This window comes from Eulemur rufifrons, chromosome 16, assembly GCF_041146395.1.
Source record: "Eulemur rufifrons isolate Redbay chromosome 16, OSU_ERuf_1, whole genome shotgun sequence".
In the NCBI taxonomy this organism is placed as follows: domain Eukaryota; kingdom Metazoa; phylum Chordata; class Mammalia; order Primates; family Lemuridae; genus Eulemur; species Eulemur rufifrons.
Window position 1 is genome coordinate 44,762,548 of NC_090998.1, and position 27,860 is coordinate 44,790,407.

Here is a 27,860-nt window from a genome sequence, read left to right on the forward strand (position 1 = left end):
AGACACTAGAATGGCTCCTCATGGGGGTTAGGGGGATCCAGTATGGCTTGTGCCCCTCAGAGGCTGAAACAAGCTAGCTTTTGAGAGTGCTGGACTGGCTGAGGAGAAAGACGGCTGGAAGGGGAGAGGAGGGGTGGGTGGGGAGGAGGGCTGGAAGCAGAACTCCAGCTTCTCCCATAGTGATGGAGCCAAGGCCAGCTCTGAGACACGGGTGGGGAAACTGAGCCCTTGTGGGCTTCAGAGGATGAAAACACACACTCCTGGGTTCCAGAAGAGAAGAGAGGCAGAGAGAGGAAAGAGGAAGAGGAAGGCAGGGATAGAAGAGTAAAGGAGAAGGAGAGGAGCCCCTATCCTTCCTTGAACTAGCATCCACCCCATGACTGATGCAGGGAGGACAGGAGGGACACCAGGGACCCTAGCCCTTCCCCTCCCACCATCCCTAGCCCAGGGAGCGTCAGCCCTGGGGAAGGAAAAGCAGCATAGGGAGCAGCAGCTGCATATTCTCCTGAAATTGCTTCTGAAAATGACCAGACACTTCACTGGAAAAGTGACGACAATTTGGGCCCTGGGAGCAGGAGACGAGGCGGAGAGCGGGGGCGATCAGGCTTGTGTCACCAACCCCCTCTTGGTCAGACAGGCTCTTCCCGGCCTGATTCTGAGAAGTGAAGGATTGGGGAGCTGCCGGGGGTGGGGAAGGCCAGCCAGAGCCTGAGCTACCCCTACTCTGGACACAGCCCCTCCACACCACAAGGCAGGCTCTGGCCCCTCACCCACTTGGGAACAGCCGACTCCCTGGGTCCTATCACAGCTCAGAGCAAGGTGTACCAGAAGCATGGGGCTTGTGCTCAGAAAGCAAGATTAATCTGTGGGAGAGAAGAGTTAATCGGGCCTCCCTTTCCAGCATGATTACCTGGGGCAGTGAGCTGCCTACAGATGGAAGTTGAGGTGGAAGGAGACCCCAGCCTCAGGGCACAGTGAGCTCAGAGGAGGAGACAGGGAAGGGGCAGGAAGGTAGAGATCATGAAAAGAGGAAGAGAAATCCAAGAGACAGAAACAAAGGCAGCCCTTTGTAAGCTCTCACAGACCACAGATCTAAATTTCAATGTGAATATGCGAGCAGCTTGTTCCCCAAGGGTATGGAACAGGATGGTGAGAGGCTGAGATAAGGCAGTCTATGAGGAAGTAGATATGAAGGGGAGTGGAAAAATATTTAAAGCATTACATAAAATATTACCTATTAATATTAGAGCCCACAGAAACGGGGACAATGAGATGGTGCGAGACAGTTGAAATCAAGAAAAAGATAATGATGATGACACAGGGGAAACAAAGGAAGACAGGAGGAAAGGGGTCAGGTCACAGGGATGGGAGAATCTCCCCCTGTCAATTGCCACCAGCTGCAGGCCCCAGCCGAGGGACAGTGATGAGCCAGGTAACTGCTGGCAGCAGCTTGGCATCTGGGGTCTGTGGAAAGAAAGGGGGTGGCAGGGAGGCTTCTGGGATGCAGCCCTGTGCTGAGCTTGGGGTGGAGGGGGCGATGGAGCTCCTGGGTGTAGGGGGCCCTGCGTTCCCCAGCTCACCTCAGCTTGCATGAGCCCTCCAGCCTTGGGCTTCTTTTCAGACTAAATGTCCAAAGGATCCCAGTTTCCGCCACGGCAGGGATCCTCACTTCTTTCCTTCAGGGACACACTTAATGAATCAGCCCATTGGCCACCTGCGACCTGAGCCCCATCTCCGATGCCTCCACCCCCACCCCAGTCTCTCCAAACCCCCTCAGAGCTCAGCCGGTCAAGGAGGCCAGAGACAATTTCCCTTCCTTTCCATTCTTATTATCTGCACTGGCTGGCTCCCAGCAGCCTGAGGGAAGGAAAATGGCATGGGGGAAGGGGGTCCAAGTACAACTGGGTGAGAAGATGGGGGAACAGGGTTCCATCCACACCGACATAACCTTTCAGAAGTCACATGTTTTATTAGTGGGCAAAGAGGCTAAGGGTGGGAGGAAGCCACTTTTCAAGAATACTGGAAGGGTTTGGGGAAAAGGTCCTCTTCGAGGATTCTTCAATCTCCAGGCCCCACCCCACCATCAGAGGGGTTAGATATGAGATCCTCCCACACAGGTGGGCAGAAGGGGGTTAGTGCTGGTCCAGGAGGAAGAAGCTGCTGTCTCTGCTTTAGGTCCCCTTCTCCTCACTGCACAGTCACCTCCAGGCCATGACTCCCCTTCTTCTTGCAGCTTAGCTTGCTGTTCCCATCACCTCTCGGGCCCTGGATGACCTTGACAGTCACATTGCCCTCCTTGAACTTCACCGAGAACCTAGAGGGGAAACAGATAGAAAAACCAAAGCTAGTTCCCTCCCCTCGCCCCCACTTCCGTATTTCCATGACGGCTCTCCCTCCCCTCCCTGATACAAGCACATGGTACCTCTCCCACCCCCTGTCAGATGACTCCATGCCCCAGAGATGTTGGCTAGGGGGACTGAGAAACCCCTCCAAGCCCTGCCCTGACATAGTATGGTTTGCTTTCTGATTGCACAAATTTCCTCCATCACAATGACCATCAGCCTGGTCATCTGCCCCAAGCCCCCCAGCTCATGGTCTCACTCGTCAGTCACGGTGACTGGAAGCTGCCTCCGCGTGGCATCCAGCACAGCCCGGTACATTTTGGTCAGCAGTTCAACCACATGCTCACTGACCAGCAGGAAGTCCCCCTTGGAGACCACTGATGTTGTCTTAGGAAGAGGAAAAAACAGCAGGGAAGGGATTCATTTTTTTCTCCTCAGGAGCAGCCTGAGAGACATCAAAGGCCCAGAGCAAGAGGTCTGGTCCCCATCACCTCCAGCCTGCCCCAGTCCCTTAATACCCCCACCCGGCTCTGATACCTCATTCAGATGCAAGTTAAAAAGTCCATCTGTGAGGCTGGTGACTGACACCCCAGCCAAACTGTCCAGCCCAATGACAGTTTTGGCCTGAGACTTCTTGGTATCTGTGAGAATCACATGCCCCTTGGTCAGGAGGAGAATCCGAGAAGAAGTCTAGGGGTGGAGCAGGAAAGTGTGAGGAGAGGCAGGATTAACCCCCACACTCCCCTCGGCAGAGCACACACAGCCCGCCGTCTCCTCTCCAGCTGCCACCCCCGGCTCTGGAGCAGTTGTGGCAGGAGTTCAGCATGCGGGCCTTCACCTTGCCGTTGCTACGATTGACTTTCTTCACCATCTCTGCCATCAGAACAGGCCCTTCCTCCGTGCCTTTCAGCTTCTGCAGCTTGGGGTTCCCTTGTAGCCCAATGTAGTCACCGCGAAATGGAATGGGGACACTGAGGACACACAGGAAGTGTGCAGTGGAGACAAGCACCCACAAGGCTTCCCCTTGCCCCCAGAGTTCCCATCTTAGTCCTCCTTTGCCCTTCCCCCACCCTCCATGTATCCTCTCTCCGTGGTTCACAGAGCACAGTCCAGGACCAAAACATCAGCACCACCTAGGGACGTTTAGAAAGGCAAGTTTTGGGGCCCACCGCAGACCTGCTGAATCAGAGACTCTGAGGAGGGGTATCTGGGTGTTAATGATCCTGCCAGGTAATTCCAACGCAGGCTCAGGTTTGAGAACCACCACTTGATGGAACTGGCTGTGCAGAGTCTGAGGCTCTCACCTCTGGGGGTACGAAGTCTTCTTGCCCCTGAAGAGTTCACTGGCACAGAGCTTTTCCCTCAGGATCTCTACTTGCTTTGGGGACAGCTGATCCCGGAACTTCTTGCACTGTGAGGAGGGAGGGACAGGAGCTAAGATTACGGAAGGAGAGGGCAGGCCCGATGAGGGAGGTGAGAGCCTGGTCTAGAAAACACTAGGGGAGAAGAGAGACAGAGGGAAAAGGACAGGCACTAACACCTCCGGGAGACGGCAGCAGCTGGAGGACCACTGAGGAGGGATGCTGGGGGAAGGGAATGGAAACTGTCAAATAAAAGCGCCATGATGGCTGCTTGCCTAGCACTAGGGGGAAGGCTTAGTCCCTGAAAGGTGCTCAGTGAGCATTTCCTGAATAAAAGAACAAATGACATTATGCTAAATGAAATAAGCCAGACACAAAAGGACAAATATTATATGATTCCCACTTATATGAGGTACCTAGAATAGTCAAATTTATAGAAACAGAAAGTAGATTACAGGCCATCAGGGGTTGGGGGAAGGGGGATGGGAAGTTATTGCTTAGCGGTACAGATTTCCGTTTGGGGTGATAAGAAGGAGCATGGAGATGGGTGGTGGTGTGGGCTGCACGACAACATGAACAGACTTCGTGCCATTAAACTTACACTTAAAATGGTTAAAGTGGCAAATCTTAAGTATATTTTACCACAGTTTAAAAAATAGGTGGGGGGGGGGAGCAGAAGAGGGAGGGAGAAGAGGAAAATAGAGGAAGAAAAAAAAGAACAAAGGAGAACTACTGAGGCCACACTCACCTTCCATTGGTGGAAGAGCTGCCGCAGCTCCTGACTGGCGGGGCGGAAGCACTTGTACGGGGCGGCTGGCCACTCGTCGTCCAAGACATTGGTAGATGGCAAGTTGTTCTTCAGCCCCAGTAGGAATTTCTGTGCCTGGGTTGGGAGCAGGGGGGTTGGGAGTAGAATGAGGAGAAGAAATACTTCTTGACAGGCAAACTGGCACCCCGATCCTACCACTGAAAAGGAGGAAGGTCACCTAGACTGAGAAGCGAGGAGTGAAGCTGAAGAGATGGAAAGGGGTCACCTCCTGGATCTCTTTCAGCGTGAAGTGCAGGCTCAGGGCTGGGAGGTAAGAGTGTAAATGGGAAATTGGAGGGAGAGACGGATTCGTTCCAACCAGAGACCTGCTACCCAGGCCAGTAAGCGGGGAGAGCCAATATGAAAGCTGGTTTCAATATTTTGCTTCTGTAGCTTCCCATTCTCTCGGGTAAGTGATTGCCTAACATTGGCTGCCGCTGCCTGGTACTAAATCCCCCCTCCTCTCTGACCAGTTGAGCCTGCCATTCAAAGTCCTCCATTTAGAGCCCAACCACATGGCCCAGGAGCCCCTGCACTCCGCAGGCACTCCACCCACACAAGATGTATTGCCGCGCCCGCTCCCCAGCCCGTGTGCCATCCTCCGTGCTTCAGCTCATGCTCCTGTCTTAGCTCAACTCAGCCAACCCAGATGCTACCCATTCCGGGAGATTCAGCTCAAAGCCCCCCTGATTCCCCAGGCCATGGGTTGCCTCTCCAAATTGCTCCAGAGCAATTTGTCTATGTCTCTGTCTTTGAACTACAATTATTTGCATGGAAAACATCTCCCTCTTCTAGACAGTGAACCTTGGGAGTTAGGATCCCAGATCTTGAATTTTTTTCACCCTTCAACATTTATTGAATGTCTACTCTGTGCCTGGCATTGTTCTAGGTATGGGGACACAGCAGTGAACAGAGCAGACAAAGTCTTGATTCTCACTGGGCTAACATTCTAATGGGCAGTGGGGAAGGGGACAGGCCACCAATGAATAATAAATATATATTGTAATGTCAAATAATGATATGTGCTATGATGCAAAGAAGTAGGCCCTAAGGCAGGATGAGTGGCATCTTATTCCAGAAACATAAAGAAAGCCAGGATGGCTGGAATAAATTGAGCAAGACGAGAGAAGATCAGAGAGTTGGTCAGGGGCAGATCACAAAGGGCCTTTAGGCTGTGGTAAAGATGTAGGCTTTTATTCTGAGTGAAATGGAACACCATTAGAGGATTTTAAGCAGAAGAGTAACATAATCTGACTTGAGTTTTTAAATGAAATACAGCTGTTTTAAATGAAAACAGTACAATGAACATCTGTATTCTTTATACCCCTCACCCAAATTCACCAACTGATAATGTTAACACCTTGCCCTATCTGTGTGCCTTCTCGTGTGTGTGCTCTCTTGCACTCCAACACATACATATGTAGATAAATATATACATACGTGCATATACACAAATCCTTGCTACCCCACCATCCTAAAGTATGTTACAGATATCATGACATTTCCCCTAAAACTTCAGCATGCTTCTCCCAATAACTGGGACATTCTCTTAATCATAACTCCACCACCACACCTAAGAAAATCAACATTAATTAGATACACTCATCCAACAACAACAATCTGCCCTCAAATTTCTCCACGTCTTTTATAAACTTCTAAACATATCCTTTTTAGCTTTGTTTTTTATTTTTCCTGTTCCAAGATTCAATCACGTTTCATCCATAGCATCTGACTGTTTAGTCTCTCCCAATCTAGAACAAGGACTCTTAAGTTTTTAGATCCCAGAGAGCACCTAGCACCCTGTTTATAGCATAGGATTATTGAAGATACAAAAAAATGACTTGATCTCGGGCATTTCCCTGCTCTACCACTTACCAGCTGTGGGACCCCTGGCAAGTTATTTAACCTCTCTGAGCCTTAGTTTTTTTACCTATAAAATGGGGGAAAGTAAAGGGCCTACCTCACAGGGGGTTGTTGGGAGCACTAGAGTTATTGTGTACAAATAGGTTAGGACATAGTATGTATTCTAAAGATAATGGGTACTAGCATTAGTTACTAGCATTAGTTATAGTCAAGGCAATGGAAAGCTATGTAATAGTCAGAAACACCGGGGGAATGAATGCCCAGTGGCCCCTGCATGCTTGGGGTGGGGGGTGTGGTGATTTATTGAAATATTGATCTAAACCCAGCAGCTCCTGGGTTGACATTTAGCAGCTGTCTGATACTATACAGGTGAAAGAAAAGCTGGAAGAAGGGCAGTCAGGAGATAAGAGCAAAATCAGATTAAGGACTCAGGTATGTAGCAAGAGAGCACGTACTCTGGGGAGGCAGACACACTGGAGCCAGTATGAGAGGACACGACACAACAGAAGAGGCCTGGGAAGATGGAACTTCCTTAGGGAGGGGAGGAAGAGGAGGAAACGAAAGCTCAGGGAGGCAATGAAGAGGCCCAGAGCTGCTATTCCTATTCCTCTCCTCAGCCAAAGGATCCAGCCTCTGTAACAGCAAAGAGGGGCTCCACATGAATGTGTCTCATGTCTGAATGAGCACAGTTAGCAAGAGTCCCAACAACAGCCAAAAATCAAATCAGTGGAGGTCGGTTACAATGTACTCCAGCCTTCTGTCCAAGATCTCCTGCTCTTCCTCCTTCTCTCTGGCCTTTCTTGAGGTTTCACTGGAAGTGTCACTCTCTCCCTGGTTTCCCTCTGACTCTTCTCAGAAGCACCACTGCTACCTGACATGTCTCCAGAAATCACTCTTCTGTCCCTGTTTTTCTCCCACTGAAAACTGTTTTGAATGTGTTTTGCATGTGTAGGGCTGGTCCTGGCTTCTTCCCATTCTGATCCAAGTCCTCAGAATGAAGTTAGAGATTTACTTTCTGACTTGCCTGTTATAGTTTCAGAGGGGATAGAAGGAAGATATGATTCCTCCTCCCTCACCCCAACCCTAAAATGGATCCTGGAAGGTTGGGCTAGTTATACCTCGCTCTGTTCTTCAGTGATGCTTAGCCTCTTCAACTGTTGCTAAACATTTGGCCCCAGTTTCTTCTCAAGCCTGTGCACCCATGGACCAGATGGTGGGTGGGCTTCTCGCCACAAGGTTCCTGCAGTGTCTCCACTCATACCAAACTGCTGTCTGATTCTGCCCCTGGGCCCAGACACTGGGGCCTGCTCCCTGAAAGTTGCTGTCCCAACCCCTTTTCTGCTAGGACTTAAGTACATGCAGATTGAGGAAGCTCTTAGGGGAAATCTTTGAGTCACCTCTTCTCAAACCCCACATCTTCCTCTTCCAAACCTGTCCCTCCTGCCCCACCCCTGCTTCCACCCTAACCCGACCACTTACTATGCTCTTGTAGATGAAATTTGCCAAGGTGAGGGCGGCCCCTGACCGGAAGTACTTTCGATAATTCTTGCGGGCCTGGTAGGGACATACAAGAAACAAGCCAAGGTGAAGACAGACAGATTCTAGAAGACGGTCTACTATTTTTCAACCACACAAAGAACAGAGTAAGATAAAGAGCTGAGACTGTAGCTGGAGGAGGGTGGAAGCAAAGTCAGACAAGTTGGCAGTGAGGAGGACACTCAGAGCAGAAGGCAGCGCTCTGCTGCCAAGTCAGAGACACACTCGGGCATATGCCCAGGACTGCCCACCAGGCATCCGCACCCCCAGGCACATCACACGCAGAGGTACGGCCTGGGTGCGGGCAGGACTCGCTCTCTACGGCTCTTTCTCCCATAGCAGGTGGCACAGTCCAGGAGGAACCATATGTGGGGAGGAAACCCCTCTCCCACTCCCCATTACCTTCCACCCTCTCACAAAAGCCTGGATCAACAGCGCAGATGCCTTTATCTTCCCATAGCGTTTCTTTTGCTGTAGAAAACATTGGAGTTGTTAGAAAAACCCTGACTCCCAAACCACCTCTCACCTCCCTATTAGAGTGTAGGGGATGGGACTTTGGGGATGACTGTACCATGTTGCCCCGAAACCAAGAGGAGATGAGAATCTGACTCTTTCGCATCAGCTGGTAGTGGGTGCGGCAGCGCCAGCCTCGGTAGGTCTTCTGTATGAGTGTGGCCAGCTGCTGGAGTCTAAGGCGCCTCTGCTCTTCCAGGTAGAAGAGCTGGGGAGAGGTGGAAGGGTGGGACAGAGAGGCTGGCCTAGGAGAATGGCACTCTCTCCTCCTGTCCCCCACAGCACTGAGGCTTCCCAGCTGGTGTCTCATTTGATCATTCCTTCGTCTTCTTAGTTCATTCATTTATTCATTCACTTAACAAGCATCTATTGAACTCAAACTCTATAGCAGGTACTGTGCTAGGTGTTGGGAAATCAGACATAAGCAGCACATCACCCCAACCCACGAGAGTTCTGCCGCAGGTAGAGCTCAGAGAGGACCATGCAGCACACCCAGCTCCCAAGGCTCATGGCAGGGTGGGAACCCAAGGATTCAGTTCCCAGGGATTAAGTTCCCGCAGAGAGGAGATTTCCCCATCCACTATCCATTCCAGCCAGGTTACAGATGCTCCCCTCTCCCCTCCAGCCACTTTCTCAGGTGGGCTCTCAACTCTTCCACCTTCCACCCCCCCCAAATGCAAGTGCACTCTCTAACTCACAGTCTTGGGGCTTCTAATGAAGATCTTTGTCTTCCCAAAAGCCAGCTCCCCTGAGGACAGGCTCAGCTCCCCCAGGACCTTCTCAACACCCTCCCTACAGGAGCAGATGAGGGAAAGCTGCAGAAGAGGAGAGAGTCCTCTTCCACCTTTCCCCTAATCCCTTTCTGCCTCTGAGAAGCGATCATTCAATTCATTCCCCCAAGTATCCGTTCTCACTGAGCTTCAGCAGATGTGCACAGCACCTCCAGGTTTCTTCCCCCAGAAGATGTTTCCAGCACTGACCTTCCCCACTTCCCAGTCTCTATACAGGGTCTTACCGGTCTCCGCCATTCCAGTAAGGCCAGGTGCTGCGGCTCAGCAATCGGTACCTTTCCAGGAAAGGCTTGTACACCTGGCGGAAGGCATAGCCTGCCCGTCGCACCCGCACATTCTCCAGCAGCCCCAGATATCGAGCCTGGATTGCCACCAGGTCTGACGAGAACTGACCACGCTGCTGATGCTCATTGGGCTTTATGCACCTGAGTGGGAGGTGGAGCAAGGCACAGGCTTCAGGAGCTGGCGCTGTTGCCCGTGTAACTCATCTGGTCTCTACACTCCTGCTCTGCACACACTCGCCTTAGCTGAAAATTTTCAAAGGAAGTGGACACACTCGCCTTCCTAGTTTCACTCACTTCTGCATAGTCCCTACCAAATCTGATGCTCTCCTTCCTCAGGACTCTCAGCTCCTCATCTGGCTCTGTTTTCCATAGGGAAAGGCCTCTGATACCCTCATTCCAGAGATACCCCCCACATGGACATGTTCTACAGTACATGGACCCTGCAATGCCATCACATATGTAGCACGTTCCCTGGTATCTCAGCATGTCACCTGATGTAGTTGGGGTTCTTGGAATATAGGTTCTTCATGAGTATGGCCACAGAATTCTTGAACTGGGCCCCAGCAGTCGGGGGGCGTTTGAGAGACGCCTGCTTGGGATCACCCTCAGGAAACAAGGACCGGAGTAGAGGGTGTTGGGCCTTCCACATGGTCTGGGAGAGGTCTCGGAAGAGTAGGTCATTATTCTTGTCAATAAAGCTGGTCACATTGTATGTCACCTGTAGAAGAGCAGCTACTGGTTTGGAGACCCGATGACCTTGTCTTGGCCCTCCCAGTCTCATTGTAAAGTATTCCTGGCTCTCACCTCCCTCCAACGCCTCCCCTATTGCCTTCAGTCTGTACCCTCCAGCCCTGCCATACTACCTTGCCTGCATAGTGGCAGATGCGGAAGCAGCTGAGGCCCATGGTGTGGTCATACTGGTGCTGGGCGTTCTGGGTGACTTTGCTCTCATAGTGGTCATGCTTGGAGAATTGCTGATTCAGCTTCGCTAGGAAAGTGGAGTCACTGACCACCCCAGGCCGCAGGCACTCCTCGTCCAACATGGCCAGGATGCCTCGCTGATTCTGGGTCAGGGGAACGAGAGCAGGCCACCCTAAACCTGGTCCTCCAAGGTAGCCTGTTCTCCTTGCTGCCCCTCTGCAGGGGAAGGATGTTCAGGCAGCCTGGAAGGGGAGGTCCCAGAGATGAAAGAAAGATAACTCACATGCTCAATGAGGTTACAGATGACACCATTATCAAAATAGTCCACGTTTGTCCACGGTATGCCCTGGTGGGGGAAACATAACAAATGACAAGGAGCAGGTCCACATCAAGTCTCCAGAGATCTCGCCAGATCCAGTCTTCCTTTCGCCCACCCCACAAACACTCAGAAAGCCCCATAGTTCAGAGGGGTCCTTGGTATAATTTCTGTTTATTTCCCCATCCCTCCAAGGTTGGTGGAGAGTTTGTGGGGTGGGTGGGTAGACACAGGGGAGGATCCAGAGCAGCTGTGAGAGAGGGTGAGACAATGCAGAGATCTCCGTAGGTGGTGTAGGATGGAGACGGATGTGCAAAATGTTGAATGTAGCTTGGGATAGGGATTTCCCCGGTGTGGGAGTAGGGAAGGGGCCGTGTGTGTGTGTGTGTGTGTGTGTGGAGTAGCAAATGGCCACACTACTCTGTGCTCTCTAAAACCAGAGCACTTGAGCGAGACTTCATTATCAAACAACAAAGCTAGTTCAACGCATCTTCCAAGATCAATATCAGTGATTCTCAAACTCAAGTGTGCATCACAGTCACCTGGAGGGCTTGCTAAAAGACGGATTGCTGGGTTCCTCCCCAGGTTCCTGATTCAGTAGGTCTGGGATGGGGCCCAGGAATTTGTATTTCCAGCATGTTTCCAGGAGATGCTGATGTTGCTGGTCCAGGACCACACCTGAAGAACCACTGATCTACATTGTATTTTGGGACTACATAATTTTTTAAAAAGCAAGAATGGTACAGAAGCAAAAGATCCAAAGACAATCGTTCTCTAATACGTGGACTTGCTGAGCTTCAGGCCCACAGGCAGGATAGTTCCTGACCCAGCACAAGGTCCAGACATCCCAGGCTGTGGCCACTCCCAGGTGAGGGTGAGGAGCACAGGCCTTTCTCTCCCTCCTCCTTCACAGGTCTTTTGAGAAAGCAGAATGAAATTAAGTAAAGTTGCTCTCCCACATCATCCCAAAAATACCTTCCCCAACTGGTTAAATGAATTATGATATCCTTACAATCCTATGTCACTGTAAAAAAGGATCTTTACATACTGATATGGAAAGACTTCTTGTTAAGTGATCAAAAAAGGTGCAGAACAGAGTGTATTTACTGCCATTTGTATAAATTTTGTGGAAAAATATATTTACAGATTTGCTTTTGTATGCGTAAGAGACCTCTGGAAGGGAAGCCCACGCTGGTTGCCTCTGGGTTGTGGAAAGGGGCACTCAGAGGCTTGGGGAAGGGATGAGAGGGGACCTTTCTTTCTTCTTTTTTTTTTCTTTTTTACAAATTGGGCAGCCCTCAAGCCAAAATTTGTTCAGAGAGAGTCCTGGGACCTTTTCTTATACACCTTTCTAAGCTTTTTGATTTTTGAAGCATGGGAATGTATTATGCATTTGATCATTTAAATTGTTAAAATAAAAACATACAAAACAACCCAAAAAACTTTTCCACACATTGTGACCACAGTGCCTGAAATTCTGCTACAACAGATTCCTGAGAGCTCACAAGGGAACATCCCTGGGAGGGTTTTGATGTCTAAGACTCTTAGACATTCACACTTGGGGGTGACTGGCTCACTCAGAGAGCTTTTCTAACACCTAGCCATAGAAAGCAGGGGTTTGCACTGAATCAGGGAAGGAGTGTGGAAATTTGGAGCCAGGGGGCACTTCTGGTGAGGAAGTCTGGGATCAGGGTGCTACAATGGGGGGACGGCAACATCAGCCGGAGCCGGGAGGAGACGAAGGATTCTGAGATGTTAGAGAAGGGCACCCAAAGGGATGTGGTAGGGTGCCAGGCCCAGGAGAAATGTCCCTTCTATGTTTGGCTCACAGTTTGCCATAGGCCAGGCACAGCTGTCACTTCCCTCTCGTCAGGGCTCTCCACACATGCACCCTTCCATCAATGTGCCCCTCGCCTTGCCTGGCCTGCAGTGGGAGGCTGGGGAAACGGAGAGTGGAGAGCAGAGAATTAAGGCTACGTGGTAATGCTGGAATGATCAGCTGTGCAAGGGAACTTTTTGTCCTTTGTGTTCCCATCTGGGGACAAGTTAGAGGAAATTGCGATCAAGGAGAAAGGAAGATCTGGCTCATGCCTAGAAGTCGGTTAAGAGAGGGTAAGTAGGGAGAAGACTTAGTTTACCTCTCTCTTGTATTCCTCTTGCTCCTCTTTCAGGGTGAGCTCTATGAACACCTGCTGCAGCTTCTCATTGCAGTAGTTGATCACAAATTGCTCAAAGCTATTGTCCTGAAGGAAGGCACACAGGTTAAAGAGCGCACTCCAAGACGCTTCCTCCATCTCAACCCTCCCTCCCCTCTCTCACATCCCCTCCTGGGCCCACCACTAACCCAGGGAAGCAGGGTGATGAGGTCGGGGGAAGCTCTCTCACCTCTAATATCTCAAAACCGTAGATATCCAGGACCCCCATTACCTTCTTCTTCTCCCCAGTGCCCACCTGAACAGGAGGCAAGGATAAATCTGAGGACAGGCCCCCTCTGTGTACCAAGCCAGGCCCTTCTGGGTGGGGTTGGAGTAGGGGCAAACACAACCAGAGTGAACTTGATCAAGCTGGAAAGAAACTATTGTAATTTTATTCTCCTGCCTCCTCCATATGCTAGAGGACAAGCAAAGAGGGAGAGGAGGAGGAAAAGGAAGATACAAATAGATTCCAGGACAGTGCTCCCATGCTAGGAGGTAAAAAGACATGAAAATCCCCTCAGAACAGGAACCATCCCTTATATTTGCAGAGTCTTTTATAAAAAAAAAAATTCCATGTTCTTATTTAATTAAGTCTTATCATAACCTCATAAGGTATGATTATTCCCATTTTACAGATGAAAAAGTCAAATTTCAGAAGGGTAAGCATTTGCCAAGCCTAGATTCAAACCCCATCTTACCCTGCTGCCTTTCAGTAATAGCTTCTAAATAGATGGCACTTTCATGTTGATAATTTTTAATAGCAGTTTTATTGAATATAATTCACATACCATGTACGATTCAGTGGTTTTTTAGTATATTTGAAACATTGTATAACCATCACCACTACCTAATTTCAGAGCATTTGCATCACCCCCAAACAGAAGTCCTGCACCCATTATAAGTCACTCCCCACTCCCCTTCCCTCCCAGCCCCTGGAGATTACTGACCTACTTGCCGCCTCTATGGATTTGCCTATTATGGACAATTCATATAAATAGAATCATACAAAATGTGGTCTTTTGTGACTGGCTTCTTTCACTCGGCATAATGTTTTCAAGGTTCATCAATGTTGTAGCATTTATCAGTACTTCATTCCTTTTCATGGCCAAGTAATAGTCTTTTATGTGATATACCACATTTTGTTTATCTGTTCATCAGTTGGAGAACAGTTGGGTTATTTATACTTTATGCTTATTACAAATAAGACCTCTATGAACATTTGTGGACAAGTTTCTGTGAGGACATCTATTTCCAGTTCTCTTGCGTATATACCTAGGTGTGGAATTGCTGGATCATATGGTAATGTCTGATCCTCACGAAACCGTATAAATAAAGCAAGTGGGCATTAGTGTTTCTTAGCGGGCATTTCCGAATCAAGAAATTGAGACCCAGAATCTTTGTGAAATTCAAAGTCCACATGACTGGTAGGTGAATGGATCCAGATCGTCTAACAACAAACTATTGGAAGGAACTGTACCCTCCCCCTTCATCCTCCTAAGTCTGTTCATCTCAGAAACCAATGGGGTGGGGATGGTGACGAGGGCAGGAAGATGAGGCAAACAGGAGAATGTTGAGAGAGGATAGCAATCACTCACCTTGATGCTCTCATTGATTCGATTTACTATCCAGTTGAACAGCCGGCTATAGACGTTCTTAGCCAGAGCGTCCCGAGCATACTGAGCCTGCAGGGTGGGGCCAAGCCAGTTAGCATGGCAGCCACAGAGTGTGCTCAAAGTCCACCCTCACCAGCAGGGCCCTTTACCTGGATAACATTCAGTGCAGTGACCACCTTTTCTTTGGCTGTTTCCATGGTCCTTGAACACAAAGCTTTCTCTAGTTCCTGTGAATTCAAACCCACCATCTCCCCAATCTCCTGAATACCTGGAGTAATGAGAAAATACAACATGGCCTTAGGGAGGCTTTCTCTCAGGAGAGGGAGGGAGAGCTGATAAGTGAAGACTGGTGTCCGTGGGTCTTGCTGAGGGAGTCATTGCAGCCAACCCAAAACATAGCCCTAGAGGAATCTCGGGGGTGGGGGGAAGGGGGCACGAGAAGGGAGCTCTGGGCACTTTTTGTGCATTATCAACTTTAATATGAGAATCTCTTGAAATAGGTGTGATTATCCCCATTTTGCAGAAGAATAAACTGAGACTCAGAGAAGTCTCACACCTAGATCTATTAAACTTCAAAATCTCATATTAGATGCATATTAGATGCTTCACTTGGAGTTCTCAGTGAGTCTGTGGGAGTACTTGGGAGTGGGCTGAGTGGGACTGTATCAGGGTGAAGTGGATTACACTGGAGATGGTGGAAGAACAGGACTTGCAGTAAGAGATTCAGGGTGCTGGGTGGGGACTCCAGCAGGGTGGTGCAGACCTTTCCCATCACGGATGCCACTGGCTGATATCCCATTGGCCTGGAACTCGCTGGCCATTTCCACGTTCCCCAGCTTCAGCACCAGAGATGTCACCTCTAGCACTTGTCGAATCTCCTCCTCTGAGAACCCAATCACTGTCATTGCATTCTTAGGCAGAAAGCAGAAATCAGAAGCTGAACTGCTGGTGCCAGTCCAGTGTTCTCCATGAGAACATAGCCTAGGCTCAAGGGACAACCTAAGGGCCGAAGTCTAGCCCACCCTGGGCACCCACCTGTACAACCCTGAAGCTGGAGGCGTCATCCATGCCATCCACTCTGGCCATCTTCTGGTTCAGATAGGCGTAGCCACTTGTATCCCGCTCGAGCTTCAGGGCCTCTGGGAGGGCCAGTGTGTGGGAAGAGGGTTAGTACCTGGGCTCTGTGGAGCCCTCCAGCCTTGACGCCTCACAGAGTTTGCCCTAGGTGGCTTCATTCATTTATTCAAAGCAGCCATTTTTGTTTTAGGTTCTTCCCTTGCCTCTTTTGTTTTGGGATCATTAATTCCTATGATGATAGACTAAATTTTTAAGTAGTATTTAGGGTTTGGGCATTTATACTTATTGGTTTTCTTCTCTAACATTCATGAAACAAAAGCCTCATTCAACTCTTCTCCCCACCTTCAGAGTTTTAAACAAACAATAAAAACAAACAAGCAAACTCTCCATCCTGCTCAGGTGCCTCTGGAAGGATGAAGGTGAGGGAAGAAGGGTAAGCACATATCTCCCACCCACCCCGGGCCTCAACACCTCATTCTTGGCCTGGGTTGGCTCATTCATTGTTTGTCCACTGAGCACCAACAAAGTAGCAGTTAGTATGTTCCCTGATCCTTACACCTCTTCTGGAAGGTTTTCTCTGACACCGAGGGACTGAGCCAAATGGCTCTTACATTCCATTCCAGTGGTGAATCTCTATCCTAGCCCATAGCACTTGGACTAGGTTTTGTTTTTTCTGTCTCTCCCACGAATGAGCAACTTGTGTGTTGGGACTGTGTTTCTCATCTCCATATTCTGTGTGACTGGCTGCCATGAAGGAACTTTTCTCTTTTTAATAAATGACTCAATGGAATGGTCAAAGCTATTCACCTGAGATGGTAAGGATTGGGTTAATCATGGAGCTTGAGGGATGTCAGTTATCTGTTATGCAAATGATCTGAGAATCAGGGAGTGTCCCTCAAACTAGAGTTTAATGGCAGCTTCCCCTGGCACACAAATTTTGAAACAAGAGCCTGGTTAGGAGGGGCATCTGGAGGGAGAATGAGTCAGAAAGCCTGGGGATGATGACACCAGGGAGACCTCACCCAGAGTCAGCTTAAACCAACGGGTGACAGAATCAGGGCAGAGCAAGACATTAGTGCCTATGATTCAGACAAATTGAACATGACCAAAACTATTAAGACAGGAAGGAGGATGAGACCTGTGGGGGCTCTTGAAGATTACAGAGATCTCCAGGAGGGGAAAAGGAGACAGCAAAGGTCCAAGATAGAATAAGCAGAACCCAAAGAGACAGATCCTTGGAGGTCAGATACTCACAGTGCTCTCAGATGGAGAGGAGATAGAAAGGCAAACTCTGGCAGGACTTAAAATCCCACCAGATCCTCTAGTGATGCCCACCCACAGCCACCTCAGGCCAGCCAGCACCCAGGGTGGAATAGGCTCTTCCCCAGGACAAGGCTCCATGCCTTCTGCTCCTACAGCCACCTGTATAGGCTTGATGGCCCTGATCAGACCATATTGCAATGGATTTGTTCACATATCTAACATCCCCAGAAGACTGTAAGTTTTTGAGGAGAGGGTTCATGTCTTGCTCAACTCTGTATCTCTAGAAGCTAGCATAATATTTGATCATAGTGGTAGGTATTCAAGAAATGTTTGATGAATGAATGAATGAATGAATGAAACCTCCATAGAGCTAAGAAGAGAAAATCAGGGACAGGGTCCTAAGTGAGACAAATGTAGACCCAGAACAGCTTCAACTAGAACTCAATGAAAGTTCTTGAGCACTTATAACATCCTGCCTGCTTCCCTGCTGAACTATCAATAAAGCCCCTTATATTCAAAGTAGGAAGGTAGATGGAGTTAAGTGTTCCGTGTTTGAAGCCAGCTTGAGGAAAGAGGAACCTAGGCAGGACAAAGGAAGGAGAGCAGTGATGAAGTAAGAAGGCATATCCCTGGCAATAGAACCTCAAAAAAGGAAGAAGAGATGGGTCAAGGGATTTGTTCCCAGCAATGGGTGGGTGACGTTCAGGGTGGGGAGTACAGGCAAGAGAAAGTCTGGGGGGGTGGCTCAAGGGAAGAGGACTGCAGGGGACCAGAGGGGACCTGAGGTTCTAAGATTGAATGGAGGTTGGGGATGCTTCACCACGTGTCCAAGGTGGGCACATACTCAGCAGCTGTGCATCTGCTCCAGCCAGTAGCTGATAGAAGATGTGGAAGTTCCTTTCTCCTTTGAGCTGCTTCACCACTCGGGATTTCTCAAGCAGATCTGGCAGAGAATTAGAAAATAACATCCTGAGGGCCTGGGAGATGCCACAGCTTCCCTGTAACTCTGGCCTCATCCCTGGTATTCCTAGTCATTAAGGAATCTCCTAAAAGTCTAAAATTCCTCCTTCCTACAGGAGCAGATTAGCAGAAAGGGATGTCACGGGACAGGCAGAAGAGAGAGAGGTGAGTGAAATGGGGGAGACACGTACAGTTTGTGATGACACCACCGAGGGGGGATCCCCTGAAGTCAAATTCAACATCCATGTATTTTCCCTTCAGAGAGAGACCAGAGAGAAAGACTTTGCTTCTCCTCTTCTCACCACCCTGTCTGGGAGGAGTCTGCTGCATTCCTCCCTCTCAAGCCCCCACACCCTGTCCTCCCGGGCCAGGAAGGTGTTTACTCACAAATCGAGAGGAGTTGTTGTTGCGAATGGTCTTGGCATTGCCAAAAGCTGCAGAGATGAGGAGAAGAAGAAGCGAGGTGGCTGAGGGGAGAAGTGGGACTAGAGAAGGGAAGGCAGGAGGGCTTCCAGTCCTCGCGCCAATCTGGTTTTTCAGGCTGAATGAAGGCAGTGGTTTTGGAGCACTGGGGAAGAGGGTCTAGGGCTGAGTTGATTCTGGGTATTAGGGGGCAGGGCAGAGAGGGCAGAGACCAGAATTCTTACCCTCCAGCACTGGGTTTGACTGAAGCAGTTGCTCCTTCACGGAGTTCACCTCCTCCCCTTTCCCACAGACGGCCGCCACGTAAGACATCACCAGCTTGCTAGCCTCTGTGCGCGAGAAATTCTCACCCAGGGTGACCCTCCTCCCACCCACTTGTTAACTTCCCTCACCCCAGCACCTCACCACCCCTCACAGTCAGAAAAACCGGGAAGGAAGTTCTGGGGAGTGGGGGGACAGGACTAGGCTTGTCTCACCAGTCTTCCCGGCTCCACTCTCGCCTGTGATGAGGATACACTGGTCTCTGTCCCGGTCCCTCAGTGACTGGTATGCCACATTTGCCAAGGCATAGCTTGGGGGTAGGAAGTGGGCAGTGACCACTGTGGGGCCAGTCCAAGACACCATCTTTCACTCAATCCCCAGCTCCCAGGTTTATCCACTCTCCCCACTTGGACCAGCCTAGGCAAGTGACAGGCCTAGGCAGGGGCCTCCAGAGGGCCAGGGAAGGAAGGAGCAGCTGGAGAATCCCCTTCAGGGGAAGGGATAGAAGAAATTAGGATGCCTCATTGTCAAGCAGCTGGGGCCCTGTCAGCCTTCCCTTAGTCCTTCTACTCACATATGGGGCTTCAGCTCGTAGAAGGTATAATCCTGATATTTGGCAATAAATTCTGGGCCATAGATGGGCAGCTGTTGGTAGGGATTCACTGAGATCACCACATTCCCAATGTAGGTCTGGAGACAGGAAAAAGGTGAAGGGAATGAGCCAGGGGGCTGGGGGTGGGAGTACGTGAACTCTCTGGCCACAGGCACAGCCAGGGGCATCCGTGCTGCACTCACATAAATCTCCTTGTTTTCATAGCGCAGTTGAAGGTTCTTGAGCAGAGACTCTTCCACCAGAGGTTCCAGGAGGACGAGGTCCTCCACCCCCACGGAACCTTCCAGGAGAGGCATTGTCCAGAGAGGCTACTGATCCTGGGAGTAAGGGGGGCAGTTTGCTCATGTCACCTCAGCTTTAGGGGCCAGTAACTATTTGAGGGGAAGAGGGTAGAAGGACCTGACAAAGCCTTTCTCTCCCCACTGCCCTGGCTCTATAGAGAGCCCCCAACCTGGGAGAGGCCTCTGGGCGGGACAGGAACACCTGCTTCTGACCACTAGGGGCAGGAAGGCACCCAGTAGGCTGCAACTGGGGAAGCAGAGGTGTGGTTGGAGGAGAGGAGGCTGAGAAGAAAGCATAAGCAAAGCTTTGTGCAGCAGCCGGGTATAGAAAACTCTCTCCCTCCTGCACAGGGGCCCTCGCCAGGGTCCAGGCTCCCTGACTCTTTGCCCCAGTACTCCTTCTCAACCCCTTACCTCTCACGGCTCCTAATTCAGTCACCCAATCCACCTATACCCATTTCAGAAATTCTTCCAAAGGTCTCTCCTCTCCTATCATTGCTACAGTGAGCTTCATTTTTCAAATGGGGACTGGGGCCAGGCACTGTAGCTCATGCCTGTAATCCCAGTGCTTTGAGTGCCTGGGGCAGGAGGATCACTTGAGGCCAGGAGTTTGAGACCAACAACATAGCAAGATCCCATCGCCATAAAAAAAAAAATTTTTTTTTTTTTGAGACAGAATCTCACTCTGTCGCCCAGGCTAGAGTGCCATGTCATCAGCCTAGCTCACAGCAACCTCAAACTCCTGGGCTCAAGTGATCCTCCTGCCTCAGCCTCCCAAGTAGCTAGGACTACAGGTGCTTGCCACCAAGTCTGGCTAATTTTTTGTTTCTATTTTTATTTGGCCAGCTAACTTTTTCTATTTTTAGTAGAGACAGGGTCTCACTCTTGCTCAGGCTGGTCTCAAACTCCTGCCCTCAAGCGATCCTCCCACCTTGGCCTCCCACAGTGCTGGGATTATAGGCATGAGCCACCATGCCCAGCCTCCATAAAAATTTTTTAAAAATTAGCCAGGCATGGTGGTGCACACCTATAGTCCCAGCTACTTGGAAGACTAAGGCAGGAGGATCGCTTGAGCTCAGGAATTTGAGGTTGCAGTGCACTATGATAATGCCACTGCACTGTAGCTGGGGCGACAGAGTGAGACTTTGTCTCTCTAAAAAAAAAAAAAAATGAATTAATTAAAAATAAATGGGGACTGGACAAGGTGATGAGTTAAGAGTTAGAGGACAGAGGCAGGAGTCCCTCCATAAAAGATTGGAATACCTCAAAGAAAATGAATGTGGGGTTTGTTTCCCCAACAAACAAGTAGTCGTCAGGACCTCTGGATGAGCTACATGTCTGTCCCTGTTTTTCCATCTCCAGCTGTTACACCCATTCCTATAAACCTCTGGCATGGACTTTGCCCCGGAGGGACACACCCAGCTTTTCAGTAGCTGGTAGGAGTAGGCAAAGAGGAGCAGAGTTGGAGGAGGGTTGTGAGGCTTGGCCTCCATGCAGTAGGCACGTGGCAGGTGTTCCCTAAGGAGAAAGCTCAGCCCTCCCCCCGACTTCCCTGTGAGATTGAGGCCCGGTGCAAGACAGAAGTATTAGTACAATGCTCAGTGCCACTCCCGCACAGGAATAAAAAACACATCTTCCCACTCTCCTGTATCTCTGAACCTGGGTGGGGGAAGGGAGAAGAGGGAAGGAAGCAGGAATGGAAGCAGAGCAAAAAAAGGACACAGGCTTCCTTCTCCCTTCACTCAGCTTTCCCCAAGCTCCAGGAAAAGAGAATACCTGTCACTTCCTAGAAGGACACAACTGAGGAAGCAATAAGAATACTTGCCAATAATAGCAGTCTCTAGAAATCACGTAGCATTTACCATGGGCCAGGCGGGGCTCTACACACTACTTACACTAATTCATTTGATGCTGACAATATCCCCATGAAGTAGGTACTATTATTATCTCATATTTTCCAGATTAAAAAAAAGCTAACTAACTTGGCAGGGAAGGGTGAGAAGCAGAAGGTTGGTTGGGGGAAGGCATCTTGTTTGGATTTAGATTTGAGGGGAGTGGGAATATGATTGGTTGGGGGTGGGGAGGGGAAAAAGCAGTCCCCAGATGGAGCACCCCAAGGGGGTAAAGAGGAGCAGTGACAGGTCAAGACAGGACTCACCCAACACTGGAACTAAGGTATAACTTCAGTGTCCCTTGAGAATGGTGGATTAAATCCCAGTTTGACAGGAAGAGGGCATACGAGTCCGGGGTCCCAAGGGTTGAGAGGTGTCTTAGTTAATGGGAGCTGTCCATGGTGTCAGGGAAGCCAGCAGAGGCTGCCCTCCTCTTGCCGGTGTCCACTCGTCTGACCTTCCTTTGTGCTGCCTCCTCCAGCCCACACTGCCTGTGCCAGTCAGACCAGGAGAGGCCGGAGACGGCTGCTCAGCACAAAGTCCGAGGCTGTTCCTGCTGAAGGCGTGGCTCGCTTAACCCTTCACAGGCCTGCAGCCCCACAGGGAGACGCTCAGTCTCTCTCTAGGTAGGAAAGGACATCTGGCTGGTCTTAGCCGAGAAACTCAGGAGGAGAGTTCTTGCTCCATTGTCCCCCAAATTTGGAAATGAGAGCCAGAGAATGGAATTTATAGCCAAGAAAAAGATCTTCTAAAGACAAGGCAGGAATTTTGTCAAGGTTGGGTGGAGTGTCTTCCTAGTAAAGAAACAGAATCTCCCTTAAAACCTACCTTTTCTATCTTATTGGGAGTCAGGGGTGTTAATGAGAACACTTGGGGAGCTAAGCAGACAAAATCCCCAAATTCCTATTTCCCTTCCCCTATGAATCAGACCCCATCATAGAAACCCAAAGGTTAAAGTTATGAGTAATAATATCTCGCATTTGTATAGATGTCCCAGTTTCATTGAACTCCTACCTATATCGTCTCACTGAATAGCACTACCCTGAGGAAAGCAATGTATAATAGATACTCATTAAAAAGGAAAATGAGAGGCAAACAGGCTCAGAGAGGTTACACAATGTGCCCATAGTTCCACAGCTGGTACAGAACCAGGAAGAGAATGCAGGTTCCTGGCCTTAAGTCTGCCATCAGTTGCAGCCCAAGTTCTGATGTTTCTAATTTTAATTCTTCTTCAGCACCAAGATACTGAATAAGACTGAGATGCTGTTTCCTGGGCATTAGCCCAGTGGGAAATAGTTCCTGCTGATAGATAAGCCACTTATAAAATCTTGTTTTCCAAGTACTCCCTCATCTACCCAGGAGAATTCCTAAACAGCAGGCCCCCTCTACCTACCATCCTTTCTCCCAGGCATGTATAAAGAGCAAATCGGGTAATTTCAGACACTTAACTGAAAATAAGAGACTTGATTCTCCAACTTCCAGCCGTGGCTGTTGGTGCAAGGTCCAGACTCTATTGCTCTCACAGAAGCACTCTGTGTAAGCCTGGCTCATCAGCAGTTCCATTATCAACCTGCCTTTACATAATTTATTGATCTACTATATATACTTAAAGAGGGGGAAAGGCAAAAGAGAGACAAAGAGAAAGCTGAGTGGAAGTGACATCAAACCATGATCCCAAGGGAGCCAGTCCACTGCCCGAACTGGGTATGCATGTGGAGACAGGACTAGTGAGAGATGGCCGCGATGAACATGGTGCTGTCACAGGCGAACTTGCTGTTCACCTTTTTGCTGAGCATGATGGCGGCACTCACTTTCACCTGCCTCATCACCACTGCATTCAAAGACAAGAATGTCCAGGTGTGGCTGCACGTCTCACAGATCATGCTAAAAATGTAGAAGACGTCACTGGACCTAGAGAAAGAAGTGATCTGGGATTCATTACATTTGATATAACTGCTGATCTAGAGAATAAGCAGTTGTTTGTTTATCAGCAAAATATTCAACAAGAAATGCTCTGAACCAAGTTGTCCTACGGGACAAGATTGTTCTGACAGGTGATAATCCAAAGCTGCTGCTGAAAGACACAAAAACAAAATATCTTTTCTTCAACGATGGAAATGGTCTCGTGGGAAACAGGAATGTGACTTTACCCTATCTTGGAATGTTGTACCAAATGCTGGAATTCTGCCTCTTGTGACAGGATCAGGACATGTATCTGTCCTATTTCCAGATACATATGAAATAATAAAGTTATTACTCTGAATTTGAAACAAAAAAATATAATCCCATGTATAGGTGGAGCAGTATTACAACGTCCAGAGGCAGAAATGACTGCAGATTTTCTATCTTCCCGTGGAGGAAACAAAGAATGAGAAAACCACTTTCCCAGGGTTGTACCACTGCAAATCTGGCAAAGTTGGCACCAGAACCCAGGTTTCATGTTCTCTCAGCCAGGAATCTGCAGCCACTTGGGGTTTATCTGTATGTCCACCATTCACTCATTTGCGTGCTATTTGCTCACATGGGAGAAATGACTTTAAAATGAGATGGCAAACTGAGGCTTAAAAACAATGGCATGAACATCACAGCCAGGGCAACCAACCGTGCTGGTCTGCCTGGGACCCAAGGTCCACTCAACTTTCTCTTTGTCTCTCTTTTCCTTGCCTTTTTTCCCCCCTTCAAGTATATATAGTAAATCAATAAATTATGTAAAGGCAGGTTGACAATGTTCTCCATACCAGAGAATTTGAGTGCTAAAACTAGGCAAGTCTTGGGCAAACTGGAACAAGTGGGCCACCCCAAATTAACAAGGTATGAAACACACATCCAAATCAGCTGGGATTTCAAGAGCTGTCAAAACATTCCTGGGGTGGGGAGGAGGCATGGGTAGGATACAGCTTTGTGATCTCCTGCTTTCTGAGCAAAACTGAAGCAACTAGCGCTCATTAGTCGTCTTCTACTGTCTGACTCCAAAATCACCTTCCTTTTTCCCCCATTAAAATTTCTAGTCCATGTAAGGAGAATGAAAGAACTTTATGGGGTGATGGAAATGTTCTTTATCATGATTGTGGTTTTGGTTATACAACTGTCTCCATTTGTCAAAACTCAGGAAAATTGTACACTTAAAACTGGTAAATTAAAAAAATTTTTTTTGAGTCAGGATCTCACTTTGTCACCCAGGATGGAGTACAGTAGTGCAATCACTGCTCACTGCAACCTCCAACTCCTAGGCTCAAGCGATCCTCCTGCCTCAGCCTCCCAATTATTTAATAGCTGGGACCACAGGCATGCACCACCATGCCTGCTAAATTTTATTTTTGTACAAAGTATTGCTGTGTTGCCCAGGCTGGTCTCAAACTCCTGGTTTTAAGCGATCCTCCCACCTCAGCTTCTCAAAGTGCTAGGATTACAGGTATGAGTCACCGCGCCAGGCTGTGAATTTTATTGTATGTAAGTCATACTTCAATAAAGCTGACCAAAAAAAAAAAAAAAAAAAACCTTTGGTGCTGATTTCTGACAGAGTTGGGAGGGCAGCAATATGATTAAACCAATTCACTCACTCACTCAACCTTCTGGGGATATTAACTTTTTAAAAGGTACTGGCCAGGTAATGGCTCATGCCTGTAATCCCAGCACTCTGGGAGGCCAACAGGGGGAGGATCGCTTGAGGTCAGGAGTTTGAGACCAGCCTGAGCAGGAGTGTGACTCCGTCTGCACAAAAAACAGAAAAAATTAGCTGGGTGTGGTGGTGAGTGCTGTAGTCCCAGCTACTCAGGAGGCTGAGGCAGGAGGATGGCTTTAGCCCAAGGAATTGGAGGTTGCAGTGAGCTATGATGACGCTACTGCACTATAGCTGGGTGACAGAGCGAAATTCTGTCTGGAAAAAAAAAAAAAGATGTTACACAACAAAAATACATAAGTTTTCAGATATGGAAGGGAAGATATTTGGTGACAGAGGGTCTTCTTGGCTCTTATAAATTATCTGGAGTCAATAACATTTACCAAGTACTTACTATGTGCCAGGCAACAAGCTAAGGGATTTACATCATTGCTATTCAAAATGAGGTCCACAGACCAGCAGCATCTGAATCACCTGGGAGCTTATCAGAAATGCAGACTTTTGGGAAACACTGCAGACTTACTGAATTAGAATCTGCATTTTAACAAGATCCCCCGGTGATTCCTATGCATGTTAAAGTCTGAGAACTGCTTTATACACCTTCACCTTTTTTCATCACTAAAACCCTATGAGTAGCACACCTAGCAATTTTAAGTTTTTATTAATTCAACCATTAATGATCACCTATGTCTTTTACCTAGTAGTAATAACAGAGGGGAGAAGGGAAAATATGTCATTAGTGTGCATTAATATATGTAAATTTACACATGGTCTACATCCTGTTTTCTTCCTATTTTGCCAACTAACTTAAAAAAATAGACAATGGATTTATTTCCAGGTACCTTAAATAACTGAAAAGAGAGAAGACAGATACAGAATACAAATGTTATAAAGGATTCTTATAGCAAAGAAAATAGCCAACATGTAAAAGAAAATGGAAGGTGCCAGACTCCTACTGCAGAAGCTGGGCCTAGACATAACGGAAGTTTTTATTCCATGATTCTAATGCTCACTATAGCTCTGCTCCCTCTTCCAGCCTATACAAAGGCACCCCATAGCTGGATCCACAGGTCTTCCTCTCACTCCAATGAACAAACAGATACTTTATGCCATTAAAAAAAGAGAAAAGAATTGAAGCACAGAGTAGCTCCCTGGACCGGTAATAACCTATATATTTCACTTTTCTATTATATAACACAGTAGTACAACCTGCTACTCCTGCAAGAACACTCCTTAGAGATGCGGCCTCTTGGGAAATCATCCAGTCCAAGGATGTAAGTAGACCAGTACAGACTCAGGATGGGAACAGGTGGGTAAGAAAAAAAGGGAAAATCAATGGCATGCAAAACCATCTCATTAGAAGGATGAAACTGAGGAGTTAATAGCTGATTACCTGAAAACAAGAGAGCCAAACAAGAAAAGCACATGCTCATTGAGACCACTAAATATATATATATATAAAACTTTATTAAAATTGGGATTACTTACAAACTGTACAATAAAAATGAAAAATTCCTAAGACATCATTATTTTTCTTATAGAAAAGAGGGTAAAAATGAGACCCATGGCAAAGAGTCATCCCTGATAATTTTGTTCGTTTCAAACATTCATGAACATTTATTTTAAACACAAATGACAAATCTTTTATTTAAATAACACTAAGGCATTACCCACAGGCTAAAACTTACCCAGTAATTCCTTAGCCCTGCTATTTAAACATCAATTCCGTAAACATGGAAAACTGCGGCAATTGCAGGCTATAACAGTTTCTAATGTTCACATTATGACCTATCTATAATATTATGTTAACATAAGAATGCTGCTCATGTTATAGTCAAGTTCAGAGACGGTGATTTCACCATTTTCAAGTTACCATCAAAAGTGTGTGAAAAAGGAAGACGACACACATGGGTGGGTGGTGTGAAAATCCAAAGCCCACATTAGGGGGTCTGTGTGACCCACTCCCATCCCCCCTAAAGCTACAAATCCATAATGGCATGAATCTGCTTTGTTTATTCCCAGCAGGCTCTGGCTCCTGTCACATAAGGCACCAAACACTTTTCAAGGTAGTAACCATCTAGAATCCAACTCAACAGCAACCTGTTTCTATGAGCTAAGTCACCAAAAGACACCACTGGGCACAACAATTACACAGGTTCCCCTAAAAAAAAAAATAATCATCAATTTCTGCTACCTAAAAACAAAACAAAAGGTTTAGGTGCATTTGCTTTGTGCAATGGCTATTTTATATGTTTATTACTTGGTTTCAGTGCCCATATAATATAAAGGCAAAATAAATCTGTCAAACTGTCCTCTCCTGAGTTCAGATAAAATTCCTGGCTCCAGGTTATTATCTCATATGTCAGACCTAAGTCCAAAGGAATACTAGAAGGACATTTAATTTCCTTTCCTCGTACTTCAACTTTCACTACTCAATTCAGAGAAGTTATGAGTACACAGCTAGGAACCATTTTTACGCAGGCATCCATCTAAGCCCATCTTTTTTTCCTCAAACAACAAAAAGATTGAGGACAATTATATAATCTGTTCCCGGGCCTTTTATGGACATCAGGGCCTGGAGGGAACTATCTGGCCTATGTGGGTCCTTTTATTCATCAAACCTCTATAATATATGCCAAACAGGGATTGAGTTAAAAGGAATAATCAATGAAGAGAGGACTGGGCCCTAGAATGGATGAATAAGCAGAAAATGGAATAGTAAGACCCAAAGATCTATCATCAGCAAAATTCCCTTGTAATAGCCACAAAAATCATGAATTTGGGGAGAAGAAATAAAATAGCTTTGGTGGGATGCAGTGGCTGACAGGAATTCCTTATTAGAAGGTATCAAAATTGCTAAATTGTCCTTGGTTTTGGTCACTGTGTTCTTTTGGTCCCATGAAAACAATCTGAGTGGGAAAGTGAAAG

General features: G+C 47.9%; 1 protein-coding gene and 1 pseudogene across 1 annotated transcript; one reads left to right on the forward strand and one right to left on the reverse strand.

Moving 5' to 3' along the window:
* Positions 1 to 1,945: 1,945 nt before the first annotated feature.
* MYO1A (myosin IA) lies at positions 1,946 to 21,827 on the reverse strand. Its single transcript, XM_069489781.1, has 28 exons — positions 21,580 to 21,827; positions 19,323 to 19,457; positions 19,102 to 19,217; positions 18,743 to 18,837; positions 18,491 to 18,595; positions 18,231 to 18,277; positions 18,035 to 18,098; positions 17,728 to 17,826; positions 15,579 to 15,682; positions 15,307 to 15,454; positions 14,693 to 14,811; positions 14,526 to 14,612; positions 13,121 to 13,186; positions 12,874 to 12,978; positions 10,703 to 10,765; positions 10,362 to 10,562; positions 9,990 to 10,216; positions 9,439 to 9,639; positions 9,122 to 9,215; positions 8,482 to 8,631; positions 8,313 to 8,381; positions 7,854 to 7,928; positions 4,452 to 4,586; positions 3,647 to 3,753; positions 3,181 to 3,313; positions 2,880 to 3,032; positions 2,602 to 2,729; positions 1,946 to 2,314 (listed from the first exon to the last, which is right to left on the reverse strand). The coding sequence occupies exons 2-28, from the start codon at positions 19,434 to 19,436 to the stop codon at positions 2,188 to 2,190; spliced, it is 3,132 nt and encodes a 1,043-aa protein (XP_069345882.1). The 5' UTR covers positions 19,437 to 19,457; positions 21,580 to 21,827; the 3' UTR covers positions 1,946 to 2,187.
* A 1,229-nt stretch (positions 21,828 to 23,056) lies between these two features.
* Positions 23,057 to 23,575, forward strand: LOC138397300 (signal peptidase complex subunit 3-like; annotated as a pseudogene).
* Positions 23,576 to 27,860: the final 4,285 nt, after the last annotated feature.

Bases quoted from the DNA above. Each gene is read 5' to 3' on its own strand.
- MYO1A (XM_069489781.1), bottom strand. From the start codon at position 19,436: ATGCCTCTCCTGGAAGGTTCCGTGGGGGTGGAGGACCTCGTCCTCCTG. The intron at 18,596-18,742 runs GTGAGACAAGCC...TCTCGCGCACAG, and splicing joins GAGTGGAGCCGGGAAGACTG to AGGCTAGCAAGCTGGTGATG. The intron at 9,216-9,438 runs GTAAGACCCTGT...CTGCTCCTGTAG, and splicing joins TACTGGAATGGCGGAGACCG to GGAGGGTGTTGAGAAGGTCC.